General features: G+C 53.2%; 5 protein-coding genes across 5 annotated transcripts; 1 reads left to right on the forward strand and 4 right to left on the reverse strand.

The window, feature by feature from the left end:
- Window positions 1-5,936: 5,936 nt before the first annotated feature.
- CH63R_00445 (Splicing factor 3B subunit 1) lies at window positions 5,937-9,590 on the reverse strand (the record flags this gene model as incomplete). Its single annotated transcript, XM_018295420.1, has 1 exon — window positions 5,937-9,590. One exon carries the CDS (start codon window positions 9,588-9,590, stop codon window positions 5,937-5,939), a length of 3,654 nt encoding a protein of 1,217 aa, XP_018163782.1.
- Window positions 9,591-10,114: 524 nt separating this feature from the next.
- Window positions 10,115-11,442, reverse strand: CH63R_00446 (N-glycosylase dna lyase; the record flags this gene model as incomplete). Its single annotated transcript, XM_018295421.1, has 3 exons — window positions 10,115-10,876; window positions 10,930-11,266; window positions 11,324-11,442. The coding sequence occupies 3 exons, from the start codon at window positions 11,440-11,442 to the stop codon at window positions 10,115-10,117; spliced, it is 1,218 nt and encodes a 405-aa protein (XP_018163783.1).
- A 413-nt stretch (window positions 11,443-11,855) lies between these two features.
- Window positions 11,856-12,436, forward strand: CH63R_00447 (U6 snRNA-associated Sm-like protein LSm2; the record flags this gene model as incomplete). The annotated part of the gene is made up of 4 exons (XM_018295422.1): window positions 11,856-11,869; window positions 11,980-12,127; window positions 12,249-12,351; window positions 12,405-12,436. 4 exons carry the CDS (start codon window positions 11,856-11,858, stop codon window positions 12,434-12,436), a joined length of 297 nt encoding a protein of 98 aa, XP_018163784.1.
- Window positions 12,437-12,749: 313 nt separating this feature from the next.
- On the reverse strand, window positions 12,750-15,386 carry CH63R_00448 (DNA repair metallo-beta-lactamase; the record flags this gene model as incomplete). The annotated part of the gene is made up of 1 exon (XM_018295423.1): window positions 12,750-15,386. The coding sequence occupies one exon, from the start codon at window positions 15,384-15,386 to the stop codon at window positions 12,750-12,752; it is 2,637 nt and encodes an 878-aa protein (XP_018163785.1).
- Window positions 15,387-16,476: 1,090 nt separating this feature from the next.
- On the reverse strand, window positions 16,477-17,019 carry CH63R_00449 (IBR domain-containing protein; the record flags this gene model as incomplete). The annotated part of the gene is made up of 1 exon (XM_018295424.1): window positions 16,477-17,019. One exon carries the CDS (start codon window positions 17,017-17,019, stop codon window positions 16,477-16,479), a length of 543 nt encoding a protein of 180 aa, XP_018163786.1.
- Window positions 17,020-18,109: the final 1,090 nt, after the last annotated feature.

Consider the following 18,109-nt stretch of genomic DNA (forward strand, 5'->3'; position numbering starts at 1 on the left):
ACGCCTACCGAGACGGGACGAACGTCTCCCTAGCGGCATCGGCATGTTCGTGCTGATCCCATAGCTCCAATTTTGCCATGACGGAGAAGGAACAGGCCGATGTGACCTCAAGGAATAGTACAAAGGTCTGAAGAGGCGTCGCAGCTAACACCAAGTGGCTGCAGCTGCTGATGGCGGACAAAAGTGCCTAAGCTAAGAACAGAGTAGGGTGCAAGCTACTGTACGGCAGCGTCATACTCAAGTCAAGGGAAAGCCATGCCATTGGCAGCGGACGTATTTGTACGTCAGTAAGAGACTGAATTGCTGGTGTATGACACTCAATGATCCAATGGACCATGAGAGTTGGTATGTCGGCCAGGCGGGTGATACGAAAATACCAAACTCATGAAAGATTATAGCCATTCCATGTGTTCTCACGCTAAAATCGGATGAGCTGGATGCATCCGTAAACAATGACCACTAACAAATCAGACGTAGTCCAGGTATTTCTTACGTGAACCCAATTGCAGAGAGTATGGGGGTTTGTCACCAGCCTGGCCGGCTTGCTGGACGGCATTCAGCGGCGGTGATTGAAGTAAAGGTATGGATGGCCCAGGTTGTGTCAACATGGCACATGCATGTTGTGCCGTCTTCTTTTGCGTGCGTCGAATGGTACAGCGTAGTAGAGGTGTACTGAATAAACGACGGAAGGGAGTAAGATCGGCAGCAGCCGGAGTCATGAAAAGAGATAACCTTTTCCTGAGATGATGTGAATGTAGGATGATGTTGGGCCCAGTGTCAGGAAACGCCTAGGTCAGACGCAGCATGACCCAGGCTGCCGGAGGCGGCAAGATTGTGCGCCGCTCCTGACAGAAAGAAGGTGCGGCTCAATCGATGCAGGTATCTGTTCTTTCTCTCCTTCTCCTCCTTTGCCACGTCTGGAGTCGCAGCTTCCGGTGCAAATTGAAGGGAAACAAACATCCTTGAGTGAGCACCGCATTTCTGAAACTTTGTATTTCCGATTCTGCAGCAACGTCAGCAATGTGAACAAGGTGTCTGCAGCAGGGCTTGGTGTAATTGCTGTCAAGGATAGGGACCGCGAAAGGGGCATCGTGGGATGTGTTTCAAAACACTCAATGACGTATGACCCCCCTGAGCCGTTTTTGCTTCGCTCCTTCTGAAACCATAGTATATCGCCCTTCACATCTCCCTATCAATCCATTTGCGCATGCCCCCTTCCTTTTTCGTAGAGTTAGAACAGTGTACCTGTATTCGTACTGCGTAAATCCAACCTACCTTCAATGAAAGGTGCTGAGTACGTACTTCAAAGCGCCATGAACGTACGCCGGCCCCCGCTCCATCGCCTCTTTTCCCCGGAAGCGTTTCGTCTTGGGACTCCCAGTAGATTCGGGCCACCTCTCCGTATCAACTATCCATCTCTCCTCGAAGTTGGTTCACCACGACCCCAACCACGGTTATCCGAGTGCCCTGTGCAGTCAACAGCCTCCCCGTGCCTTTCCCTTCCACCACTGCGTCCACCGCCCGCCTAACCCCCCTATCTACGTTCCCCGGGGCCGTCCTTGAGACAGAGCCTCTGCCCGACATTGATTGATTCGGCCGTCGCTCCTGCCGATACAAAGACGCGCAACCCAACCCGCCACCGCCGCACAACTCCTCCCTCATACCACGCATGTCTACGAACCATGACCCCTTGCAACCAGAGCTTGCGGGATGCAAACTAGGTTCGGGGCATTCGCCTTCACACCATCTTCATAAAATGCTTTGCGACGGCAAGCAAACACTCGAGTCGTTGCCAGCGCCACTCACTCGTCTGGGCTGCTAAGGTGCCTCACTCGACAGGTCTCAGAGTCAACCGCTGTCTTGACATCTTTCTTGCAAGTTCCAAGCCCACGACAACTGACTTCGTGCTTCCGCGCGACCCCCGGCGCCAAACCGTTTGCCCAACTGGCCGAATTAGCTACTTCAGGGACGCTAACCCATCCTTCAGCACCTCCGGTGCAAACTCAATGACATATCCTAGGAGCCAACTGGCGGCGGAACCCCGCTTATCAAAGCCGCAGCAAACCCAACTGGCAACAGTGCAGCCCCGACACGAACTTATTGGACTTCTTGTCTAGCGGTCGCTGGATCGTCGATGGAAACTGCCGGATCGACGTCCGGCCATGTGTCGAGTAGGCCGGCTGCTTGTGGATATGGAACGAAGACACAATGGCGGCGATGATCTGTGGTGATCATCAGGGCCCTATGGATGGGATGACACGCCAGCCATGCTGAAGTTATCTAGGAATGAAGTGCCATGTCCAACTGCTGATGGCCTTCTTAAGTGCCGTCAAAGCAGCAACGCAGGGGCTTTAGTGTCCGTGAACCCGTGAATATGCCAATCTTCGGATCCTATCGCCACAGGCTCACACCCTTATCATCGATAACGGCGCGTCGGTCCAGCAAGGCTGCGGCGTCACTGCGTCAGTGCCTGCTCCGTTCAGATGAGACATAGCGTTGCGGCCTGGGAGACTACGCACCGATCACTGTATCACAGTAAACAGATCCTGTATGCATTTCTTCAACACAAGCGGCATGCGAATGTAGCAAGCTCATCTCAAAGATTTACAGATAATGGACCCCAGTGATTTCCCCTGTGACCTCTGGGACATGTCTCGATACTCTCGACAGCATTCGCCAACTATCCCAAGCACCACAAGTTCCCCAGGCTTGCGAGGGAATTAGACCGAGCTCACCGAGACAGCGCTTACCGTCTTGGTGACGGGTCGCCTTTTACGGTGTTTAGGCGTAGGGGCGTCGAGTCCCGTGAGGCTTGCAAACCCGCCGGGGTTTCCGTTGATCGACGTTGATCAAAGCAAAGATGTCTGTTCTAAGTACCACCGTAGCACAGCAGACAGTAACTGCTGGTTGAGTTCGTGGGGAAAAAAGGGTGATTTTCGCCGATGACTCAGCCCGTTAGTTGGGTCCCATAAAGGTCAAGCGTACCATCGTAGGGCAGCTAGCGGTACTCGCAACGCCTCAGTGAGCCTGAACTATCGCCTGCTAGCCTCAACTCTCTTTTTTCCGACTTAACCCAAGCATGCAGATCCCCAGTGCGGTCCCTTTTGCGTGGGAAGAGCATCGCCATTGCCGTCATATCACTTTTCTTTGCCGGAGCCTGGACTATCCAGTCGACACAGTTGAGGCAGATTCGGCAACAATACGAACAAAAACGAGACGTCAAGAGCAGCAGGAAGGCGTAGACGTAGGCATCCATCAAGGGCTGGATGAAAGCAGCCGGATGTGGGTCACCCTCCAACACATGTGACATGGTGTGGCAGATAGACTGAGCGAGTTGGCAGACCGATTTTCGATACACATGTTTTTTTCCGGTTACAACGCTACAATGAGCAGGCTAAAGTGCATAAAATGCCGTTTGCGACGAAATCAGACAACCCCGAATAATTAAGGCTCCTGTTACTCTCTGTGTTGGAACGTCACGTTGGTTGGGATGTCTGTCCAGATTTTACGCTACAATGGTCGACAATCTACCCGCGTCGTCTCACCTGAATCTCGCATCTCACCTCCCGTTCTCAAGGGGTTACCTTTCCCCACGGGAAAGTGCCCAAATAAAACCAACCAAATGGAGAAGTTGGCAAAGTGGCAGCGGCAACAATGAACCTACCAGTCAGCCAGCCGAGCTCCCAGCTGACCAACTGGCCAACTAAAGGATCCCCTGCCCCTGGGTAAGTTGCATTCCGTAGACATCTCAAACGTCTGAAAAGGGGAGAAAGACATGAGATGCTGCCCCCTGACCCACAGATACAGCGGTACTGCTGATTACGGTATCGACGACCAACGGCAAGAAAAAAATTGGACAGCGGGCGCGAGGTATTTACATGAAGTCAACTATTGCGCGCCGGAAGCTGGAAAGGCTTTTTTTTTTTTTTTTTGGATACCCATCCCACTGCCTCTCTCCTTTGCATACGGAGCAAGTCTCCGTGCCTGGGAGGGGTAACCTGAGCAAACCTACGAGAGCGGTTGTTGGATTTTTTTATTTTTAACATGATGGAAATGGCAAAGAACACGTGAGCTGTGCCTGACAGGAGCAGGGCCACCCATACTCGGAGGCCGTAAGGGACAGTGAGGGTCGAAGGGCAAGAAAGGCTTTGGCCCCTATTGGAAAGGGGACATCCTAGTTCGATCAAGCCAGACGTTGTTCGTTCCTGCTGACTGGGGTCGGGGGATCAATATATGCCAGGTCAACATGGCGGTCTCCCCCCCTCCCCTCTTCAAACGTGTAGCTAGGCCCTACGACAAGCCGTACTGGTTAGAGGACTCGAGCTCGGATGCGCGACGCTGGCAAGTTCGGACTGAATCGCGTGGACACACATGCTGCCATGCGTCTGCTACTCAAGCCCCAACCCTGGCCTGTGAGCGCCCGCCCTTCAGTCGATACGTGCACGTGGAAGAATAATCTGTAGAGGTGTGCCCTAGGGCGAAGGTGTCCGGGTCAGCATCATCCTCTCTTCTTCCGTCATGTCTACTACACCAAATCGGAATGCGCAGGGTTGGTCATGACTTGCGCATCCTTACAGGGCTTCCAGAAAGAGAAAACCCATGACATGGACGGTTTTTTTTTCGCCCTTCCGCGGTGCCCGGTATTCTACCTCGAGACCGCATGTGGCATTCATTCACTTTTAAATATATTGCACGGGACCCATGCTGGAGCCAAGGGGCGGCGGGAACAACGAGGCTGAATCGTGTCAGCTCTCACGGTCTGATGCTTTCTTCGGTCTCCGCTGTCTCTGAGGTTCGTCTCCGCCGACGACGTGCCGGCATGCCGGCAACCGGTGATTCGGGAGTTGAGGAACCAGGGACCAGGGGCAGTGGTAACCACTGGGCTTTGCGTGGGACGCGTGTGAGATACCTCTTCCCATTCATGGACTGTGAAAAAGGATCCCCAGACTTGTCACCGGGCAGCCCGTCTCCCCAAGCAGGTAACACCAAGGAGCCATCCTATCCTTTTTCATCCTGCTCATGCCTCCCATGCTCGGCGATGCGATTCGAGACGAGGAGCAGCTTGCTTCATGACTGCCAAGGGAGAGAAAGTCAGAACATCGGGTCCGGAGTGGAGTAGACGTTCTCGGCGCCGTCTCCCCGTCGTCCCATGCGGTCGGTACTATCTCGTGGCTCTCACTCGCGCCGCATAAAGAGTATGGTTCCCAATTTGTTATGCTATTGCTATTGCAGTCCTTGACGGAAAGTGACGGAGAGTGGGTATCCGGGTCCCCCCTTCCATCGGCGATGTCCTCAATCAATTAGCACGGGGGAGGATGGGCTCCAAGCGGAACATCGCAGCACCTATCGCAGACCCAAGCGGAGAGAGAATACCGCAATTAAGACCGAGTCATATTACAGCGAGCGTACGGGCACTTCCACCCGGTGGGGGAGGGAGCATGGGGGTGGACGGACAGACACGGGTACCAACGGGCTGAAATGATTTGAAAACCTTCCGAATAACAACAATATGGGCCCTATTATGAGAACGGGGGGCCCGGGGGGAGCAAAAGTGAATTATTTTCTGCCCGTCACACAACGCCGCTGGTTTTTTCTCTTCTTCTTGCTCGAAAACACTCCACCAACATAATGAGACTTCTACAAGATGCGAGTATTATGACTCAAGTACAATGGTCACCTTGCGCCCGTTGACGCGCAACACACCGCATACTGTCCGCCTGCCCTGCGTTCGGCCTGTGGTCTTCTCGATCACTCGCTTTCGGACGCAAGCCCTCCCTACTAGTGGACCTGCGTGGGGGGAAAAATAACACATCCCTTCTTGGATATCGTCTGGAACACCCTAGAAAAAAAAGAAAACCTAGAAAAAAAAATCGTTGAACCTTGTCTCTCCGCTCTCGCTTTGCCTTCCCCTCGTCCCTGCTGGGCCCACGTGCAACTTAGAGCATGATCGCCAACTCCGACCTGTCAACCTTCTCCTCGTCCAAGTTGGGATAGTACGGCACCATAGCGTCGGCACCCTGGACGTAGGCGTCGTTGTAAAGTCGCCAGTAGGGCTGGCGTACCTTGCGTGCCGGGTGGAATAGACCTGCCCAAACGTAGTTGAGGACCACACCGGGACCGACAGCCATGCGGATGGCTTCGATGGCCTCGATAATACGGTCAATAACGTGGGGGCTCGTCTCAAAGAGGTTCGGGTACAGGAGGTTGAGAAGGTGGACCATGGCATCCTCGCAACCGAGACCGACGACACCAAGCGCGATGTGCTTGACAACTGAGGCCGCCGTCTGGCGGTGGACCTGGTCGCGGTCGATAAGAGCGTCCTCGAGCAAAGGGGTGACGGCATAGACGTAATCCTTGGCCATCTCGCCAATGTACTCGAACAGGAAGGATAGAGACTTGAGCACACCGTTTTGTACGTTCAGCTCCGGCACGCGGTACTCGTTCATGAGGGCGGGGAGAACCGTGAAAGGGGCACACGTCTCGGCAACAATGCCAATAGCAACAGCTGTGTTGACACGAGACTGGCGCTCCTGCACTCGAAGGTTGTTCAGCAGCGTAGCGAGGACGTCCTGGGGACCGATGGCCTTGGCGATGAAGCCGAACGTGTTGTTGGCGGCACGACGGATGCCCTTCTTGTGCGCCTTGAGCATATCGAGCAGCTCGAAGCAAATGCGCATCCATTCGCGGGCGTTGACACTCTCGGGGCCACGGTCGGCGATACGACCGACGAGATCGATGGTGTTTTCCTGGACCTTTTCGTGTCGGTTGCGAAGGATAGGAGTAAGTCGGGGCAGGAGGTCCTTGATCGGAGGCTGCATCTGTGTGATACCAACAACCGTGACGATAGACCGTAGGGCTCCCAGGATGGACCCAAGGACTTCGGGGTACTCCTCGCCCAAATATTCGTAGAGCACGATACCGAGCTTGCCCATCAAGGCGTCCTCTCCGCATTGCTTCATGACCATGGCAATTCGTGAAATAAGGTCGGCTGCTTGCTGTCGTACTGTTGCCGACTTGTTGTTCAGCCGCCAGAGGATGGTGCTGACGATCTGTGGCAGGTAAGGCTTGCAGCGCGAGCCCAGGGCGTTGACAACAGAGCCGAAACCATTGAGCATGACAATGTCCTCCACGCTCTGTTCTTGGAACGAATGTAGAATTCCATCAATCAAGCGCTCTTCGAGACGCTCGCCGATGTCCGCAGCGCCCAGGCTGGCAACAATCTTCTCGACTGTCTCGACGGTCATCTTCCTATAAGCCTCGCTTTCGTCCTTGAGGTTCACCACAATTCTCTCCAGAATCTCGCTTACGCCGACCTTTTGGCCGATGTCGACCGTGGTTTCGACAACCTGCCTGTAGTTGCGCTTGTCCAAGGCCATTCGCCGCACCCAGAAGCTCTTGAAGAACTCGTCCAAAACATGTTCCTTGAGGTAGCCTGCAGTAACACCATCGGTACCTGCGCACTGAGACACCACCTTCAGGACAACCTTCTTCATTTCCTCATCGGGTGAGGAGAATTCGCGAAGAAGGATTTCCATGATTTGACTAGTGTAGTAGTTGGCGTACTCCTCGTCCATGAGCGGGATGATGAAGCCAACTGCCTTGAGGAAACCTGCAAGACCCTTTCCTCGCTGTTTGCGAGCTCCGGTCCATAACGGGTTAAGAATGTCATCGAAGCTCTCAATACCGTAGGGGTTCGACGCTTCGGCAAGGGCGGCGATGGCCAGACTGGTGACAGTCCTGACTTTTGTCTGTTCGTCGTTGAGGTTTGGACCGATGCAGTCCACCAAGCCTTTCAAATGTGGCAGGACGGCGCAGCCCATCAGGATAGGAATCTGCTGTACAATCTTGACACCGGTGTGTCGAGCCTGCCATGACTTCTTGCTTCGACAGACGGCTCGAAGAAAAGGCAATAGGGCCGGGATGCCCAAGGCAGACGCAACCACAGCAAAGGCTCTGGCGGTGGTGTTTCGGACATATTCGTCAACGTGGTCGATATCTGGTCTCATCGTGCTGATCATGGTGGCCAGACCAGCGGCTTTACTGAGGTTGGAGATGATCTCGCGTCCTTCCACTCTGGCGTAGTAGTCTTGGTCGATGAGCAGCGGCTCGATGACGACCAGAATCTTGTGGACGTATGGCCGCACGAGATCATCGAGCTTGTAGAGGATACGGTCGATGACCTTGACGAGCAAATGACGTTCTTGGTCTTCCAACGTCTTCTCCATGAGCAGCGGGAGAATCTGGTCGAAGAGCGGACCGGCTCCAAACTGCCTGGCATTGTCGGTGAGCTGTCTCAGAGCAGTTTTACGCATTGGAGGAGTACCGTTCTTGACTTTCAAGAGCAGCCTCATGATCTTCCTCTCCTTCATCTCCTCCACGCTCAAGCTGTTCTCATCAGAGCCGTCGGTCAGCTTACCAAAGTACGCCATGTCCTCGGCCTTGAAGAACTGCAGGTCGCCAATACCAGGGATTTCTGCTGGAACAGGCTTTCCGCTCAGCCTGACAGAGTCGGGGTCTTGCATCATGAACCCGGTTTGCGGTGCTGGCGTGGCCATGAGCTTGTGGGCAGGAGCGCGAATTGGGGCGTATCCTGGCGGCGGCTCAAGGATCTTATATCCTTGATCCTCGCCGGGAAGAAGCGCATCCAGCTCTTCGTCGCTCAGAGGCGCGTTGCGTCCCGAGACATCCGTCCCGAAGGTCGTAGGCAGGAGAGCACTGCCCGCTTGTGAGGGGTGCATCGGAGTGGCGAGCCCCTGATTTCCCATAGGAGTGGCCGAGGGTGCCTGGTCCCATCTTGATCGCTTCTTCGGCGCGTCTGCGGGCTCCAAAGAAGGCGTCTGGTCCCATCGTGACCGCTTAGACTTCGCGGGCTCTGACGGCTGAGCGGCCTCCTCGTCGGCAGCTGGCGCGGACGACACGTCCCATCTCTTCTTACGCTTCCTTCCAGAAGATGCTTCCTCGGTAGATCCTGCTTGGGCGTTCTCCTTGTCGTCATCCTTTAAAGTCGCCTGAGCAACATTGCCGTCTTCCTCGTGACCGGCTGCGGCCTTTTCTTTGATTTTGCGTGCAACCTCTTCCTCCTCCTTCTCAAGTTCCCTCCTCGCCATTATTTCGCGGTAGCTAGAGCCATCCTGGTTGTCGCCGTTGGAGAAGGCATCGGTTCGAACGGGAGAGAGGGCGCGGTCGAAGCGGCGCTTCTGGTAGTCAGTCTCGCGATCGGTAATCCTGTTGCTCTTCTCGCCACGGCCCGCCAACGGATCGTCTTCCTCGACGCCATCGCCGCGTGCAAATTCGTCAATCATGTCACGCGAAGCCGTGTACTGGCCGACGAGACGGCGCGTATTGTCGGTGCCCTCCATCTCGTCGTCATCGTCCTCGCCTGCGGGGATGGACGTGTTGTATCCGGCAAACTTGTCGACGCCATTGCGATCGTACAGATCGGTGTCGAAGCTATCGGTGAGTTTCTGCTTGGTGCCTGTGTCGGCACGCTGGTTGGTCGGGTCGAAGGTGTGCGAGCCCTTTTTCGCAGCGGCGGCAGCGTTGCGCTCCGCCTGGAGCTTCCGGACGGTCTCGAAGTCTGCGTCGGACATTTTGAATTATGGGTATTGTGGCTTCATGTCACTTGTGATGTTGCAAGTGGTCGATTGGCGATGGCGGCGCGCATCAGTAATGGTTGTTTGTTTGCTGATGAGGCTGAAGGGGGGAGCAGGAGTCGTCACAGGAGAGTTTGCAATCTGCGTCGGCAAAAGCTTTGCTGTCTTCGACGCCACCACATTCCACGCCCGAATTTTAGCCGAGAGACGCCAAGACAGGGGCGCCTACTTTTATGGTACCAACCTCCAAAAAGTGCAACACGGCGATTATCATCGATTCCGGTTGCACTTTTCCGTTTGGCATTTGACTCAATTTGCTTTTGTGTAACTGTTACGTCAAACCACCCGGCTCTTGTGGCTGGTGTCTTTTCTAAGGACGACTGGATGCAAACATGGAACATCGCTAATAAACGGTTATGAGTATCAAAGATTGGACCAACAATCAACTCAAAGCCCAGATACCCGCCAAGGCATCGCAAATATTTGAGAATACAACAGTGCAGTTTTTAAACGAGTATTCCTCAGGTCGTCTTTCGTGATTGTGACCGAGTCCTCCTTCTCTTCGGCGACGACTCCAAAGACGCCGTCCGTGGCACCTCGTGATCAACATCGACCTCCACCTTCGCCTTCACGACCTTGCGCTTCGTCCCCAGAACCGGCGCGTCTTTGTCACCAGTAGCCTCCCTCTTCGCCGTCACCCCCTCTCCCTCCTCTTCTTTCTTCACTGTCCGCTCGGAAAACGTCTTCAAGTCCGCTGTGAATAGAACTGAGTGCGCCCAGCCCGCATACTTACCCCACAGCTCTCTGAAGTGGTCCCCTACGGCGTCGTACATGGGCTTGTTGAACGTCTTGGTCTTGGTCTTGCCAAACTTGTAATCCCGCTGGGCGATTTGCCAGACGTGCGTGTCCACCGGCACAGCCTCGCCCCAACCCAGTCCCATCAAACAGACGCAGTCGGCTACCTTGGGCCCGACGCCGGCTAGTTGGAGGAGCTTCTCGTGTGCCTCTTTATACGTGCTTTGAGGCAACCGAGAGCCTTCTGGCGTCTTTCTGAAGCATGGGTTCTCGGGGTTCGTCAGGCCCTCGAACCAGCCCCTGGGCCGGTCATTCACAATGATCGACGCCGTCTGCGCGATATACTTCGCCCGATAGCCGAAGCCGAGCTCTCTCAGATGCGCTTCTACCGAGCTACCCGTTAGGGCTTCGGGTGGTGGAAAGTCATGGAACGGCTCATCTCCAATATGGCCTATGAGCGGTCCATAATGTATACAGAGCTTGTGAACCTGGACGAAAGTGAGCAAAGACCTCTGCCAGGGTCGCATCGTTAGTTTCTCACCATCTGTGATATCCTCGAAATATTGTTGTTGCTACTGCAAATGAAGCAAATCAGGGCTTCCCATGCATCTTGGCTCAGCATGCGGACGCCGCCGAATTCAGGGGCCCTCTTGCGAAAATTCGGATCTGCCGCGGACCATTGCTCGTACAGAGACTTAAGATCTAGCTTGAGACTCAGGTAGTGCCGCAGCAGCTTCTCGGTGTCGTCGCCGTCGAGTTCGTTGTCAACCACCGGGGGCGTGAGCGGATAAGATGGCTTCGCAGGCCAAGTGACCTTGTAATGCAGGTGAGTTGGATCTTGCTTCAGCGACAAAATTCGGCCGTATAGTGTACAGCACCTAACTTCATGTTCAGTATCACAATCTTGCATTCGCATGTAACTCAAGTCATCGAACCATTCATTCTTGATCTTGCGCCAACGGAACGATTGGCCACATCGCAAAGTCGTGTCGATACACAACTCAGTCAGACTAAGAGGCAGTTTGCGCCATTCAGTCACCCGGGCGACAGACATGCTCAAGCTCGGCTTGGTTCTATGGAACACAATAGAATGTTAAACCCTGGTAGATGTGTTGACTGAATGACACGATGCCAATTGATCAATAGCTCGAGGTAGTAAGAGAGAGACAGTAGGTATTACAGGTTGGTGGGGGAGGGCGTTCTACGAGCACATTATTCATTCCCCTGAACGGACTGGCCGCCTCACTAGCCACTGGGCGGTCGCCGCCACCGAGTCGAAGACAGACTCGCCAGCCACACATGTCAAGCCACATCACGGTCTTCCGCAAACAAAATCTGCCCCCGCCAGACTGTTTGCACCGTCTACTCGCACGGTACTTCGGTCTCCACCTCATCGCACTCAACCTCACGAGCATCACGACCTCCCTGAGCGGCTCACCACAACCAGCTTCCACCAAACTGCCCACCATGCTCTTCTTTAGGTACGTTTTGCAACTCACTCGGACAAAGCGGAATCCACCCCTGGGTCTTCGTGCCGTTGCATCTCTTCTCATACGTCTCAAGTACTGACGTGCTACGCCATTACCCTCAGTTTCTTCAAGACGCTCATAGACCATGAGGTCACCGTCGAACTCAAGAACGACATCCAGATCCGCGGCATCTTGAAGAGCGTCGATCAGTACCTCAACATCAAGCTGGAAGAGATTTCGGTGGTCGAGGAGCTCAAGTACCCGCACCTGGTCAGTCCCCGCGTTAACTCCTCGCTAAAGCGCTTCCCTCACCACCAAACAATGCCTCTCTTGACCTTCACCTTGGCTAGAGGCACTGCGAAGCTCGTAACTAACCGAATAACATCCATAGAGTTCCGTCAAAAATGTCTTCATCCGTGGCTCCGTTGTGCGCTACGTCCATCTCCCCGCTGGTTCCGTAGACGTGCCGCTCTTGGAGGACGCGACGCGGAGAGGTGAGTCCAAATGGTCTTTGTCACAGGTGCGATGACGCTGACAGATTTATCAGAAGCTGCTGCCCAGGCCGCAAAGGCGAAATAGACCACCAGTGCTTGGGGACGATGTAGTGTTCACAAGGGACTTAAACATCGTGATATGACGAGGGCTCTACAAAAGCAGGCCCACGAACGTCGAGAACGGGGGGCCAAAGCCTAGCTGCTAGATTTGCTAGCTCAACAGGACGGGGTTCGTGGCGTTGGCAACAATCGACGAGACGATGACGCGAAAAGGGTGAGAGAGTTTGATATCCAACCAGAAATCCACGAAATCATTCAACGTTCAAAGTACTTGCGCGCCCAACCAATGTTTGTTCATAATCCATTACTCATTATACTGTTTATCATGTGTCAACCCGTCACCACCAGACACCTCCTCCACAGCTATCTTTGCCATCCCAAAGCCTGACTTCCTTGCACTCACCCTCTTCGCCCTCAAGAGGGCGGAGGAGTCCGCACTTCCTTCTCTCGGCCAACCACTTGTCGATCCAGCCCTTCATTCTCTTCCTTGATACCTCGCTGCCGACGTTCACCGTGGGAACGACCTTCTCAATGTGCAGTGACATGATGAACATTGCCAGCTCTCGGAAGCTGCTATGTTCACTGTATGGCACCCCGAAACACATGGCTTCTTTGGTACTGCCGCGCTGTGGTACGAAGTCCTTCGCCCCGAACCGTGACCGCCATGCCTGGGCCTGGAAAATCTGTGTCGTAGGGATGATGCTTGGCTGTGTACTGGCCGTCACTGATTTGCTTGCCCCCTGTGGCCGATAGTTCCAGCCGGAGGGGCGGAACCCGACAATGCGGCTAAAGTGAGGCTTGTACGAGTTCAGATACTCCTGGAGGGTTTCCGCGCGGATCTCCATTAGCATCTGCATATGGACTTGAGCCTCGTACGGGTTATCTGTCATGAGAGCCGTCAATTCCGGATCGCCAAGCTTAGAGCAAATCCGAATCTTGGATTTGGATGCAAAAATCTTGCTTCCCAAAGCCTGGGCGATGGCCTTGCAAATCCGCTCTTTGCCGATTGAGTAGGTTCCGCAGATGACAAGAAGGCGCTCCTTGGGGGCAGTTTTCGGGTTGGACTCCGATACCTCTCCATCCGCATTCACCTTGGTGAAGAACTTGCTGACAGTTCCCGTGCCAGCCTCTCTGTTAATTTTGTCCCATGTGTCGTCCATCAACGACTGATCCGGAGCCAAGGACTTGCACATATCTGCGCAAGCCTTGATGACATCGTTTTGTGGCGGGAACGAGTAGCGTGGATTGAGGTAAGTCGTGTCCAGGTAGCAAACATCGATCTTTTGCTGCTTGGTCTTGCCAGAAATCGAGTCCTGCACCTCGGGTTTCAAAAGAGGATGCCCGACTTGTGCCGGACAAGCCCTGAAGTCACCGCAATGCAATATTCGTTGCTTCTTTGCACTGTTTCCCTTCCCGATGCTCTTCTCAAACAAAAACAAGGAACTTCCAGGACAATGGTTTGCAGAGATCATAGTCACCGTCACACCCTCAGTGCCTGGCACCTTAACTGTCTCATCGAACTCGAGGGGCCGAACCCAGTGGGCAGCAACACGCAGCTGCATCTTGACCAGGTCACCGGTGACTTTGCTGCAGTAGATGGGGCCATGCGTCCAGTTGGCAGTCAACCCAATGTAGTGATCGCTGTGAAAGTGGCTCAAGAAGTATGCATTGCATCCTTTGACCGCACCATACCTGAAGGCATCCACACAGATGTAGAAACCAGGCATGATTTTGTAGAACGGGCAGGTTCGCTGGTATGCAGGTTTGCCGCGTGCCGAGTGCTCTGCGGCAGCGGCGCCAGCCCACGCAGCGTCTTCAGCATGACCTGACATCAGCTTGCTGAAGGCAGAGGTTGGTTTATTATCAACCTCGCCCAGGTTGAAGGGATTGGCTTGACCTTCTCGGGGAACAGCAGCGCGTGCGAATCGTTTGCTGACTTCTGGAGATGCAGGCATCGGCGGACTAGCAATGCCCCCTTTCTTGAGCTTTTTGGTTTCGTTGGGTTGGGGAAGTGGGATCGGGTTGCCATCGAGGCACGCATTGACATGTCGTGTTGCCTCGTCGGGGGTGATGCCAGCAAGACTAACGTCGCATATTGGGCAGTTGGCTACCATGGCGTCGCCCAGTCGACCACGGTCTACGAGGCCGTCGAGAGAGTCACTCCCGGCGGCTTCGTCCTCAATTTCAGCCTCTAAACGGGCTTGCTCCTTCATAAACCGCATCATGCGATACTCTTCGCCGCCAACGTCTTCACCGTCGGGAAATTCGTCTAAGTCACCAAATTCGTCAACATTTGCAAAATCAGCGTCGATCGAGTCCTCAACCTTCATTGGCGGTGGCGGACAGCTAGTCTCTTTTGCGGACGGCGTTGACTCGTGTTTGCCCAACGAAATCAACGGCATCGGGTCCTCCTCTTCCGATTTGACGGGGCTCGTTGAGTTTTCTTCTGACTTGGGGGGCGGAACAATAGGCGGGCGATTTCGGATAGTCCCAAGAAACCCTGCCGTTTTTGCCGGGCCAGATTCTTCTTCGCTATCGGAGTCGTCAAGGAAGGGGCCCTTATGCTTCGCCTGTTGCTTCGTTGAGAGTCTCGTCCTCAAGGGTGGCGATAATGCAGCTTGTTCGGATTGCATGGGGCTTTCGAGTTTTTTTTCTTCCAACGGCTCTCCTTCGCTTTCCTCATCCCCTTGGCTCAGTCTTCTCCTCTTGCTCGGGGCCTCAACCTCGTTGAATCGCTTATCCTCCTCCCATGGTTCAGCATTGTAGATCTCGTTCTCTCCGCCTCCTCCGTTCTGGGGGGTTACGAGTTTATCGTGGCCATCGAGGAACAGAGTCGGTTCGGGTTTCTCGGTCTTCTGAAAAAAATTCAAAATGCTAGCATTCGGCCTTGCGGGCTTCTTGGAAAGTGGGAGCTTGGTCAATGTTTTCTTCGGAGTGATGGTTCGCTTCCGCGCTGCTGAAGACGAAGGCCCCATCCTGTCGACACAACTAGGGTCGGCAATTCTAAATTAAGTTGAGCAATTATAGCGAGAGTCAAAGGAGCCAAAGAATACGTGAGTCGAATTTGGTAATTGCTACGCCGACATCGCGTTGTGTAAGGCGAGGGGCAAAGACTGGGCAAGAGGGTTGGAGGCAAAATATAGTGACGTTTAGGACTTGGACCACCCCTTGAGAAACACGAAAAGGCGCGGGGACACCCAGATAACTCAGTGTCGCGGTGTCACGTGATGATACAGACGGCGACGCGAGCTTAATTGGTTGACGCGCGTGGAATGAATGAGAGTCACCTTTTAAGGTCTCCAGGATGCACAATGGTCAAAGCACGGGCGTGCCCCTAACCATGTCAATTGTATTGAAGACCGTGACTCAATTCAATCGACAGTAACTCATCATATCCATTCAACGTCGATGTATCTGTTCCAGGCCGGTCGATTCTCAACCCTTTATTCCGTTTTAGAAACTTTAGGCGTTCATCTCGGTCTCAGATAAACTCCAAGACTGCTGACGGTCCCCGATCATGACCTGTCAAAAGTGGCATAAGTATCTTCGGATATCCATAGTCCGATATAATCTGACCTTAAAAACGGTCTTCAACGAAGTTGTAGGTTTATTTAAAATCCTAGTCTGAGACAAAAGGACTATAAGCAGCTCGACTAAGAGAGACTAGGCAGAGTATTCCTTGGCTTGAACAGACAAAAAGTGAGTTGCAGGCCTGCGTTTTAGTCATCTCCTTACAGATTTGTCAGGGTCTAGCCTGATAGTGCATCTTGCTAGAAAGTTAGCATCCTCACAATCGGAGGCACGTCCACATTGTGGACTAAGTGCGTGATGCCATAAATTATCGAGGCATGAGACGGCGATGAGCTCATGGTAGACTCGAATATGCCCTCTCCTCTTGTTAAGATAGGTTTACATGCAACAACCACCTCCGTAGTCTGTCTTGGTTCCAGTCTTCTGCTCTGAGATCACTCTGGCCCCCCGCATCCTTGAGTCATTTTGCCCTGAATCGCTGCAAGACCATTCCTCTTGTTTCGTTGCCTTGCACATTCGTTTGTGTCGTTGCTATCACTCAAGGCAAACCACAAGTTCGGTGAGAAGACGTGATCGCTGAGCCATCTTTCGCATCGCGACGATGGCGGTGACGAACACGAACGTCGCCAGCAGAGCGCCAGTGCTCTGTCCGAGAAGAGGCTCCTCTGCTTGATGAGCGCGCCATACCTGAATCATCGTCGGCTCAATGACCCAAATGAGAACGAACTGTTGGACCAGACTCATCGTCGAACCAAATTCGATCGTATGGCTGGGAAGTCGATGCTGAAGACAGATGGAAAACCACATGGTTTTTCCATAGACGAAAGGAATTTCGTAAAACATAACAGCCGTGACACGGAATCCGCGGGCGAGAGTGAGCCAATCCTCGAGGTCGTGGTCTTCGGATGATGCCATGATGGCAACAGAGGTGAAGAGAATGATCTGAAGAGTCGAAGCAACGAGGGAGAGACTTAGCCAGTAGCATACATCTTTAATGAAGTTGAGTTTATCGGCTTTCTGCTGATCGATCCAGCGAGCGTGGGCGTGTTCGGTCAGGGTGAGAGGCAGGCCTGTCATCTTGGACACTTCTCGGCAAGTCGTCCATGTGAGAGCCTAATGTAAAATGTTAGATAGAGCCTTCAATATTGATATAAAATATACTTAAAGGCTTTGAATACACGAGTTGAAATTTTCCAAGTGTAGCAAAGAGCAATGAGGGTAAGGTAAGACGAAGACGCCGTTGTTCTTGGGAGGATAAGACGTGTTAATAACTTCCCTCGAACAACTCGAGCTGGTTCTAGAGACTTGCAACAGGTAGATCAAAATGGAAGGAAGCTAGACCAGATAACTGAATAAAAAATGCTACGATTTGTTTGTTGACGTTGCGTACGCTCGACTCATTTCTTCGTGCTGCCTCCGGCTGATTCCTTGGAGCGTAATTCAGGAGGTGTGCTGATGGACACCAAGGCACTTGATCGTAACCTAAGTTGCTAGGATAACAAAGGGTTGTCAATTTGATTTCTTCTTCATCAAGTTCTTCACAACAGCCATTATAGTCCCCTGCCTTGGTAACAACGAGAACAAAGACGCGAGGTTGCTAATAGCAGATCCCACCCAGAGCATAAAAATGGTTCATATAGCTTTCAGACTTCTATGTACGTTTTCAAGAGTTTAGGGGTGCGACAAGAGTGAGCCAGCTATTCCTACCCCTTTCCTGCCGTGGTGCCTCTTCAGGCTGACAGAACTCGATAGACATAGTGCATTGCCAGCCACCAAAGAACTAATCATCTATAGCGCTATTTCTTTCCAGCAGAGCTGCGAATGCATAAAGTTTAAAGTGGTTTGTTTTTCTCAGTACGTTTCGGCACTGTCATTATGTTTGTTTGCTTCATCTACAAGTTAGCATGGCGACCCCTACGTTACTGCTCCCCGTCTTGCGGTTGGGATTCATCTAGTGTCTAACCAGCACACAACAGCAGGACTAGTAGGTAGGTATAAAATGGTCGACCTAGGGCCAGGGTTCTACGAAATAAGGTATCCAGGCGCTGAGGAACATGTATGGATACATGTGACGTCCATGTGCAATCCGTTAGTAACCGTTGAGTGAACGCCTCAGTACGACTCGCATGAAAACCACTCAATAATAGCCACCAACGTTTTCGTAGAG

The sequence above is a fragment of the Colletotrichum higginsianum genome, chromosome 1 (genome assembly GCF_001672515.1).
Source record: "Colletotrichum higginsianum IMI 349063 chromosome 1, whole genome shotgun sequence".
Lineage (NCBI taxonomy): Eukaryota > Fungi > Ascomycota > Sordariomycetes > Glomerellales > Glomerellaceae > Colletotrichum > Colletotrichum higginsianum.